Raw genomic sequence first — 11,139 nt, 5'->3', positions numbered from 1 at the left:
TCTAATTTGGAAGCCTAGGTGGAAAGATATATGATAGGACCCGAGCCTCATATCACGACAACTAGACCTATTCTTCAATGGTCTCAAAATAATATATTTCCCTCTTTTCTCCAAACCTTCAAAATATTAGACAAATAAATGCTTGATTAAAATACCATTTTGGAAGTAATATAACATATCAAAAACTCAAATGCCCTTCCTTTGGACCACCTGTACGAAAATGGGTGATCATTGTTTTAGGGTTCATTAGGTCATTTTTCCAAAACAACTATGCTTCAAACATTGAACTAACACCCCAAACTTGGTACAACAACTTTTTTTCCAAACTAATGATTTTGGCACTAGTTTGTTTAGCCAAAACTTCTAAGTTCCCCAAACACAAGAACCTCACCAAATTGTGCCAAAAACTAGGGCCTTTTGTTTCTCTGACCAAAATTCGCTCGAGGACTCAAATGAAAGTTGAGACAGCTTTAGTTGGACATGCCCAACATTCTTCTATCATAAAATCATCTCCTAATTAGGCTAGATCTTTGATTCAAATCTATATATTATCTCCCCTCTTACAATTGAGATATTGCAATAGGGCATGCTTATCTTGGAAATTTGAGGGAGTCAATGTCTAGTACCTGCAAACCTACATAAAGATGACTATGTACAAATATATATTTATATAACAAACAATAGAAGGGAGTAATACATCATGTAGATCCCGACTCATAGGAAACTACAACTCCCTCCCTCAACCACATTAGGCATGTTAAACAAAAACATAAAATAAACACACACAACATATGCATGCAAGTATGGAGTAAGTAATCCATGATCATAAACATAAAGCATCATCATTATTTGTAAATAAATAATGTAAAAGTAATCATGGACACATTACCATCCACATATGATATCTCACACTCTCCAATAGCTCCTAATATAAATCAAATCACTATATAATATCATATATCAATAACCTCCAACATCACTGACATAACCAACACATACCTGAAGCTGACCTAAAAGAGTTTGGCAATATGAACTGAAAAGAAAACTATGGGGTAAGCACTACATGCAGTGTGGAATGTGATAACGAGAAATGGTAAAGGTTATGGAAGCATAATGGTTCTAGTAAAAGAAAAGGATATGTCATTCGGTTGAAAATGGAAGACTCTAAAATGCATTCATGTGGTTCAAAGTTGTGAAAACAATAGTGTTCACAAGATCGCAACATGTCACTTTACCCCACAAGTTTCTAAAATGTATAAAAATCATAGATTAGATCACAAAGATCCTTATGTAACTCTAAAGAAGGATATTATGTTTTTGCAATGAGGGGTCCTTGTTAGATACTTCAAAGTTAGAAAGGAAAATGGTTGGGCTAGTATTTCTAGCTACAAAGAAAGTTACGATTTTATTTGGCTACAGAAAAAGAGAAAAGGTTGATGGAAAAAGAGTCTGACATACAATTTAGAAACTTCTACTTAAATAAGATTGTGACTTTCTTTGTAATTAATATTACTAGCTTTCCCATTTGCCTTTCTAGTAGTCAAATCTATGACAAGGAGAGCATCCCCCATTACAAAAATACTAGATCTTTAGAGTTGCGTAAGGGCTCCAATCATTTTGGGAAAGACTTGATAACACTATGTGGCAATTAAGATTTAATAATTTGCAATGTCTTATCTAGATGGTGAAAGTCAAACAAGTTCACTTGCAATACTTGCAATGGTGCATGTGTGGTATATTATGCAACCTATTCTCATAATTTATATGAGAGAATTGAGGGTGTTGTGATTGGGGAACACATATCATATCTCAAATCTGATCATAGACTATTGTACATAAATTTGTTGTGGGCAAATGATAAGCTATTTGGGACAAAATCTCAATTTCCTCAACGATCACTTTCATAAGGGAAAAAATATTTTGACTAAAAAAACGGTAAACATCTTTAGGGCTACAATGAGACTCTATAAGGGGGGAGGACATGCAAGTGCACAATGTTAATAGCTATGCATTAACAAAAATCTTTAAACGGAGTATAGTTAGATAAGGAATTTAAAATGGGTAGGAATATACGAGAATCAAATTAAATAAACCTTGACATTAAAGTTTACAAGAAGATTCTAAAGATGAAATGAGTAGATTTTATGGTCACAAGGAAAGAGGAACTAATTTTCCTTAGTAAAAATAACCCAAACTATTTCAGAAAGAACTTTAGTCTAAAAGGAAACAAACTAAAAACAATATTATAGCCACTTAATGGTTTGATTATGCTAGAAAGTTGTATGAACAAGAAGGTGAGGTGGACCCACCACCCTTGGTCAACAACATGAACAAAAAATCATCGTGAAAGAGGTGAAGATGGTTATTAAGAAACTAGGACCACATTACGAACATCTTCAATAATATTAGTCGACATAGGTTTCCTAAAGATTGGACATCAGCCTGGAATGCCCTATTTTAAGAGTGATGATGTCAATAATCCCTCCAACTATAGGAAATGATCAATCCTCGATTTATAAACTTATTTGGCAACGTAATAGCAAATAGGTTGAAGAAAAACATAAACGTATAAAAAGTCAAACTAGTTTTAGGCCAAAACACTCAACAATTGATCATTGTATCGCTTTAAGGAACATTATCAAAAAGAGTGGGAGAAAAAGGATGAGGTATTTTTGTTGTTTTGTTGACTTTAGAAAGGCTCTCTACACTGTCCCTAAGGACAAGCTTTAGGTCAAAATGGAAGAATTAAGGATCCCTATACAAAACTTTAGTTGACATTTCAAAATCAAAACTTGAGTCCGCATTTTTAATTCAAAACTTTAGCTAACATTTCAAAATCAGAACTTGAGTCAGCATTTTAAATTCAAAAATTTAGCTAACATTTCAAAATCAAAACTTTAATTGACATTTTAAAATGTTTCATGAGCAATATTGGGGTCAAACAAGGTTGCCCACTATTACCTACTATGTTTGTTTGGCTTATAAAATGTTTCATGAGCGATATTGGGGTCAAACAAGGTTGCCCACTATCACCTACTATGTTTGTTTGGCTTATACATTGACAAACTTGAAGAGTGGTTAAACATGCAAAATACTCAAGGTATCAAGTTGAGAGAATATTTAATAAGGTTGCTGCTTTATGCAGACAACTACTCTCTTTTTCCCTTGAGCACTTTTGCAAAATATTGTTACTATAGGTCAATATCAAAAAGACTAAAGTCTTGATTTTCTCTAATTGTAAAAAGCAGTATCAACATAAGTTTTATTTTGAAAAAATACCCTTATATCGTAGGATTGACTTCAACAAAAAACTAAGATGAAATGGTTGCAGAAAGAAAAGAACGTTAGAAAGATGGAAGACATTTTATGCTCTCCAAAACAAGTGTTGAGAGGCAAGCGTTTAGGATTGTTCTACTGATTGTTTTTATGGGTGTGAGTCATTGACCATCAACACTTAAGCCTCACAATGGAAGCAAATCAAGGGAATCCAAAAGCATATGATCACAAACAAGTTTAGAATCAAAAGCACTATCCCATTTGATATAATGCTAAGTGAAATGGGAGCTACCCCTATCAAAGCACTTGCTATGGTGCATCTAAAAAGTTTTCTAAAAAGAATCCAAAAAAGTACATGGATGCAACACAACATAAAGTTGATGAGTAAATAGAATATTCATTTCAATGTGTCCCACAAACAATAAATATCTTTTTTATGGATAAACTTTACAAGAAAATTGGGGGAATTGGTTTGGAAGTATATACATTATATCAATGAATTCAATCTCAAATGTGAATAACTTCAAAATGTACGGAAGAATGCAAAAGAGGCTTGGGAAGAGAGAGTTTTCCTGTGTTGAACAACACTTTATTTTAAAATGTGTTGCATACAAGGACAAGAGGACCAAGTTACTCGATATAGTGCATTGAAAAGTTAAAAGTGCTCATCATAAACTTGCACATTTAACCTCAAACTTTATAAAATTTCTTTCTTAATTCATCCCTTGCCATTGTAATGACACCTCATGGAAACATGGAAACATAATAAGATGACCAAGTTAATGGCTATAGTGCATTAAAAAGTTGGAAGTGCTCATCATAAACTTGCACAAGGAGTTACTGAAATTGGCTATGTTCCTCATAAACTTCATAAATTTTCTTCCTAATTTATCCCTTACCATTGTAACTTGCCATTGTAAAAACTTGTGAAAACATGAAAACATAATGAGAACCAGCTTGTGCCTTCCCATTAAGCCCACAAAAAAGTTATAACCTCATCTTTCTTTTTGAGATGTTTGTTTGTTACATTCTACTTGTTTAAGGATATTTGTAATTATCTAGTCGGTTTGCTGATCGAATTGCATTGTAAATCATATGTGAAACCCTGTACAAAACCAGTTATTATACATTACATAACAGAACAAGAAGAAAGAAAACTTTATTCTGAATACACGTGTGAATAGTAATTGCAATCAAAGAATTTGAGGTTGGGAAGCAACCTTTTAATGGAATAATGACGGATTAGATTACTGCTCCCAATTACAAATCATTACTTTGCCCCCACGGTTAAAGAATCAACAATGTAATATGCAGTCGTAGACGATGCAATGGTGCATCTTGAATTGAACCCACTTCGTCATCTGCTAAGGGATGAATTCATCGTAGTGGCTCATCTGAAGGATGCTTGGATCTCTTCCAGAGTTCGTCCTTTGGTTTCCGGAACACACAATACCACAAAGGCCAGTGTGAAGGTGCACACAACAGAATATAGCATGAATGTCCCTGCAACAATAAGACGGTAAAAATGGAACTTCAGAAAACTGTTCATAATGAGCAATTATTTACTCATTTTTTGACAATATGTTTTCTAGCCTACTCTAGACTAAATATGGTTCACAAGATCTATCAAATGGATATAGGTATCTCATCCACATTCCTGCTACAATCTGTTTTCATATCTACAAACGGGGCATACATTCCCTACCCCTGCTGGATTTGAACATGCTACCTCTCTTTCAAGGATATGTTTTTACTTGTTTAAAGATTGAAACTTTTCCCACACAAATAGGCCAGACAAGGCTAATAGACATTTTAGAACTTGCCTAGTTCCAATCTTCCAACATTCAGTATCAGGGGACATGGCATGCCCTGAAGGCTTAATGGACCAATATAGGAATCTAGGAGAGACCACAAATATTGTCGTCTGGTCTAATTGCTTTACTAAAAGTGTATACCATATAGAGAAGTGGTGCACATTCCATCATGTTTGTTATAGCGGAACTCTTCCATTTGGCAATGATTTAGTGGGCAATTTTGGTATGCTTAAGTGATGCACAGCTTAAGGCTAAAAACTCACCAGCATAGCTCCATTGCATTAGTAAATTGATAGTCATTGTCAGCACCCATGATGTCATCCAGTGTGCCAGGGTTGCTACACTGCCAGCAAGACCCTTGACATTGAGTGGAAGTATCTATAGTAGCACAGGAAGAGTTAGATAATAGAGAAACATATTATTAGTAGCATCACTTTAAGTGATTAAAGGACCAGGAGATTCTTCCCAGTGTTTCTGTAAAGGGTGCAATAATGTGACCTAGTCAATGTTACAAGTGTGTTACCTCAGACATAATAATCCATGGGATGGCACCCATACCAAGTGAGAAGGAAACGATGAAAATTTGTAATCAAATCAGCAAACAGCAAATGATATATATCAATATGACAAGAGAACGGTGTGACAGAGAATGTCTAGTTAATGCATAGAAGTTTAGGTATGTGTTAAAAATCCTAAGAGCTATGTTACTCGAGCGTTCTATTATTTCCGATTTCTATATTCATATTTGAGTTTTCATTCCCAACTTACCAGCAAACTTGTTAAAGCTAATACACTGAAGAACGTTTCATATTGAGAAGCTCCTTCCATATGGCTCTGCAATAAGAGCAAACTAGAAATTAGCTTTGGATAGCCAAGAAATTCCATACCATCAGGCACCAGATAACACCACCAAATAAGTGTTCAATAGAAAGTGGAGGCGTGTTTTTTATAGAGCTTCAAATCAACCATTAGGCTTTTTAGAGGCGCTGCATTCAAGTAAGATGAGAGACCAAGAAGGAAACGACATATGGCTTTTAGTGACACTACCTTCAAGTAAAATGAGAGGCCAACAAGAAAATGACATATGGCCATCCCTCCTGATGAGACCTATTGACAAAACAATAAAACATGTTAGTTCTCTCCACCATTGAAACTATGCTCCCAAATGACACAATACAAAATTGTGATAACTGCAAGGTTTTTCTCACCATAAGGAGAAGACGTCGACCAACTTTGTCCATTAGGCATACAGTAAGCCCAGTTGTGAGCACCTGTAACATTATCCTTTATTCATAAGCAACATGAGACTAAATCATGACAGACAAATTCATGCAGGACTTCAAGAAAATAATTAAACCTGAATGGCACCAAGTCCAAGTGATGCAACACTAGCAGATGAAATCCCTGCAAATTTGTGGATAGCACAAATCGTAGCTCAGTGCTTTGTTTAAGAAACAAGATTAACATAGACACTATGAACTAAAAATCACTTCCAGCAACCTTTTATCTCGTTGACTTTAAATTTCTAAGATAATTCTCTGCTGCCAAAGGCTATTGCAAAGCATGCTACAAATTCCATAGTTTATAATATGATAAATTGAACATGAATAAAGACATGATATAGAACCTCAACTTTAGATACCTATAGGCTAGAACTCACCAGCAGATTTGAAAATGGAAATGCTGTAAAACATAATACCATTAACTCCACTTAATTGCTGCAAAAGTTGCAGCCCAATACCAATCTGCAGTCTCCCATTTCAAGACAATATCAGCATACAAAATTGTGAGTTGTGTCCATTTTGGAAGAATGAAGTAGTTGTTGACTGATAAACCTACTTGTGTAAATTGGCCAAATGGGGAAATCTTAAGATGTAACTCACAGTGAGAGGAAGGGCATATCTCCGTTCAAAGATCTCACAGAATTTGATTCTACTTTGCTGACTATTCATCTCCATGACGCTCTAGACTCAGAATATTTCCATTAGTTAGACAAGCTTCTACCATTATAGAGGTGATGTTAACTAATAGACAATTAAATCCCATTCACGATAGGAAAAGCTTAAAAAAAAAGCAAAATCTATACAAAAGCAGATGACTCCTCAAACTGGTAGAATATTGAAAACACAGTAAGAAGTTTGATGATGCAATTAATGGAACAGGCAAAAAATGCAGTTCATCTTGGAGAAATCGTAGCACCTTGATTTCAATTGCTTCAAGGGAGACATCAATATTAGATCCTCGGAGTGCTTGTAGTGAAGCTTCAAAACTATCATTACCAACTTTTGCCTGCACTCAAGTAATCATAAATTGGCCAAATAAGATTCTTTGTATAGTATATGTCATTTTAAAATTTTTAGCAATAATTGAATAATATCATTTCAAAATGTATCTGTATGTGAAATATGCTCACCAGCCATCTTGGGGATTCTGGTATAAAGAAGAGGCCGAATACCAAAAGGGCACAAGGGATCATACCTGTCCAGCTAAAGTTGTCAACCTATCATTTCTTTCATAAAAGTTAAAAATCTAATTAATTTTTTTAAATTCACCCAGCAAAAGCATAATAAAAGGTACCTGCAACTGCAAGAGGACGCCATGAAAGGAACAGTCCAAATAGATATGCCAACATAATACCAATTGTCACAGAAAGCTGTTGAAAAATCAATTAAGTATAAGATTCAAAACTGTATCAAATTACACTTTATATTAGGACTATTATCATGATTAATATACAAAAGAATTTTGAGTTTACAAAACAAACCTGATTTACTGCCCCAAGACCTCCTCGCAAATGCTTTGGTGCAATCTCAGATATGTATACTGGTACCTAAAAGAACCATGATATGGTTAGATTCATAGCTGTCCACGTGCCTGTATGCTCTTTAATTTATTAAGTGTAATAATTTATGGCTTAAAAATGACAACAATAGGCTTGTTCTAGATTGTGAAAAAAAATTGACTTACAGTGAATGAGATGACTCCCACTCCAAAGCCTGTGAGCACTCTTCCCAAGTACAAAAATGAAGAATCCTGTAACCATAGGGTGATGACATCAAAAAGAGGAATTTCCTTATGCTCCAAAGGAAAATCACTATCAAACTTCTTATTCGTTTAGCTATCATTTTATCAAAGGAAAATTAGCTTGCCTTGGCAAAAGAAATAGCGAGCCACCCAAGAATGTTGGGAATGGAAGCTACTAGTAATGCCTACACGCAAACAAAGAAGAGGTTATGCAAATCTAAATGTGTGTTAATTGCACTCATCTTTAAATACTGGGTACAAAAAAGAATTTATATGACCATCGTTGCTACTAGCAGTACAAGACAAAATCTTGCAGTGTATCCCTTTAGCGGTAGCATATTAGGTCTAACATATAAATTTATTTTAGTAAAGAAAGAAAAACATTGAAGGCACTTACCCCTTTCCGTCCAATATAATCAGCAACTTGTCCACTAATTATTGCACCCACCATGGCTCCAACATTAGTTAAAGATCCAAATAAGGAGAACTGACAGAAACAACAAGACTCTATATTAGGATCTACCACATAAACTATATTCTATCCTATTGCAAAAATGCATTCATCAAATAACAGTACCTGGGAAACAGTTAAACCAAGATCATTGATGATCCCACTTTGTGTGGGCGAAGAGTATCCAATCTGCAAGAACGTTGCTGTCAGAAACTTCCTTTTTTTATTCAGGTCGACTCTTGTAATGGATGCATGGATTAAAAATCAATCTATTCAAATAAGAAACTATAACTTACACAGAAACCAAACTGTACAGGCCCCAGGGCAACTATTAATGTACATAATATTGCAGTTATAGCACTTCCACAGAAGATTTCAACATTATCTGCCTTTCTAGCACCTTTACCGCCATGATGGCCAGATTTGGATATGGTTAGACATGTGCTTCCTTCCTCTAAGAGAGCCTTTTTAATATCTCCATTGCCACCCATGCTTCCCTTTTCCAAATCATCCATGTACCCCATTGTTTTTATAGGGTAAAATCCGTAGTGACCAAATTTTCTGCAAACTTACAGGCCTGCACAGCCAAAATCCTGCTGGCAAAATATTCAACGCTCCCCTCAAGACCCGTGACAAGGGCTTAACTACCTCTTGTGTACCATAAGTTGAGTAGTTCTATTGGGCACTGACAGATCGGTCTTTTGGTGCAATGGCAACTCCACTCTAACAAGTGGTCCAAGTTCGAATCCTCAAAATGTCGGGTAATGCTCAAGTAACGTTGAGGGGATATTGTTGGAAAAATGTTCAACACTCCCCTCTATAAGTTTAGTGGTTGTATCAGACACTGACAGATCAGTCTTTTGGTGATAGCAAGGATAGCAACATGCAACATGCAAAGAAGTAGAGACTCAAAGATTCAACAATTTGGATTTTCAAAACTTAAGCATTCTAGATTCCAGGATTCAAGATTTCAACATTCCAGGATTCAAGGACCCAAAATGAGAGAAAGAGTGCTCATTTTATAATTTTCATGTAGGGTGAGAGCATTGGATTTGTCACCCACAGACATGCGATGTGGCAAGAGATTCCTATGATGCATATGACAGAATATGCCAAATGTAAGATTCTATGACACATGAGAGTCAAATTTGGCTAAATGTGGAAGAGAATCTATGACGCGTCATAAGATTCCTCAACCCACTTAAAGCCAAGAATCTATGACGAATAAGCCAAATAGGGCATGCGTAAGAGGTAATAATAATTCCTATGACGCATATGACAGAATATGCCAAAAGTAAGATTCTATGACACACGAGAGTCAAATTTGGAAGAGAATCTATGACCCGTCATAAGATTTCTCAACCCACTTAAAGCCAAGAATCTATGATGAATAAGCCAAATAGGGACATGCGTAAGAGATAAGAATATTTGATTATGAAAAATCTCAGCCAAGTGTCAAAGGAGAATCCATGAGGTGTCATATCCAAGTGTCATGATGATGGAATATTTTATGGAATATTTGAATTAAAAATCCTCTTATTCCAAAAAATAAGAATTAGCAGAAAATGGATTTAATGATGAAAAATGGAACTTAGGAATTAAGAATTTCCATGGTTTGCAAATAATGAATCAATTAATTAATAAAATTAATTAATTGACGACGATGAACTAATTAATTAATAAAATTAATTAATTGAGGATGATAATTAGGAAGAATAATTAGAAAGAATAAGATTAAATTATGGGTTATTTAATCCTATAGAGAAAATTAGTAGATGATTGGCCAAATTGATTAAATGAATGCGATTGTATCCTTTGATGAAAATGTGACGATGATGGATATCGAATGAGATGATGAAAAGGTAGACCAAAGCCATGGTCAAATTAATTGATAGATCAAAATTGATAACATGCCAAGGACACATGACATGAATTAATTGATATGTAACATTTAACCGACATTTTAAATGCTACAAGATTGAAATTGACTGATAAGGTTTGATCATAATAACACTGACGGACACTATCAATATTATTAAAATGGTTGATGATGCCATGATCTGACATTGAAAGCCTCAACAATGTCAAAGATTGAATGACATGAATGATATTTTGACCTAGCACTGAGAGCCATGATAGTACTAAGGTCAGATTGATAAGATTGATAAGTTGATAGGTTTCCAAGACACTAAAAGCCACAAAAATGCCTAGGAGTGGATAAATGATGATTGATTTGGGATGTTTGATATGTTTTGGGTTGATTAGGACTGATTTCGAGTTGATTTAGGGTGATTTTGAGTTGATTTGATATGATTTTGAGTTGATTTGGTATGATTTCAAGTTGATATGAAATTGATGTGAAAGGGGATACAAATGACAAAATATGGTCAATCTAGCCAAAAGATCAAAGTTAGTAGAATGAGAAAATGGGACAAATTAGTATGAAGAAGTGATGAAACCGTAGATGCGAACCATTTTTGAGCATCTACACGAAGAAAATGGTTGTTGCTGCTTTGACAATCCTGAATGTAGAGCTAGAAATTCAGTAGGAGGGGAAAGAAAATTGCTGATCTT

General features: G+C 34.9%; 1 protein-coding gene across 1 annotated transcript; it reads right to left on the bottom strand.

Moving 5' to 3' along the window:
• Nucleotides 1-4,534: 4,534 nt before the first annotated feature.
• LOC149572447 (sugar transporter ERD6-like 4) lies at nt 4,535-9,089 on the bottom strand. Its single transcript, XM_089811343.1, has 18 exons — nt 8,862-9,089; nt 8,692-8,754; nt 8,512-8,601; nt 8,240-8,299; nt 8,058-8,123; nt 7,855-7,920; nt 7,668-7,743; nt 7,504-7,568; nt 7,290-7,379; nt 6,974-7,054; nt 6,751-6,835; nt 6,448-6,494; nt 6,299-6,361; nt 6,138-6,197; nt 5,858-5,924; nt 5,614-5,672; nt 5,354-5,468; nt 4,535-4,779 (listed from the first exon to the last, which is right to left on the bottom strand). Exons 1-18 carry the CDS (start codon nt 9,087-9,089, stop codon nt 4,667-4,669), a joined length of 1,494 nt encoding a protein of 497 aa, XP_089667469.1. The 3' UTR covers nt 4,535-4,666.
• Nucleotides 9,090-11,139: the final 2,050 nt, after the last annotated feature.

The sequence above is a fragment of the Cupressus sempervirens genome, chromosome 2 (assembly GCF_028749045.1).
Source record: "Cupressus sempervirens isolate cs-2001-9-10 chromosome 2, ASM2874904v1, whole genome shotgun sequence".
Lineage (NCBI taxonomy): Eukaryota > Viridiplantae > Streptophyta > Pinopsida > Cupressales > Cupressaceae > Cupressus > Cupressus sempervirens.
The sequence above is the reverse complement of the archived record's forward strand: the minus strand, read 5'-3'. Positions and strand labels throughout refer to the sequence as shown.

What these genes read in the sequence shown, in the direction of transcription:
- LOC149572447 (XM_089811343.1), bottom strand. Translation starts at nt 9,089, where the DNA reads ATGGGGTACATGGATGATTTGGAAAAGGGAAGCATGGGTGGCAATGGA. An exon ending in TTGAAGCAATTGAAATCAAG is followed by an intron (nt 7,055 to 7,289) that starts GTGCTACGATTT and finishes TTCTGAGTCTAG; the next exon opens with AGCGTCATGGAGATGAATAG. An exon ending in AATGCAATGGAGCTATGCTG is followed by an intron (nt 4,780 to 5,353) that starts GTGAGTTTTTAG and finishes TTATTGTTGCAG; the next exon opens with GGACATTCATGCTATATTCT.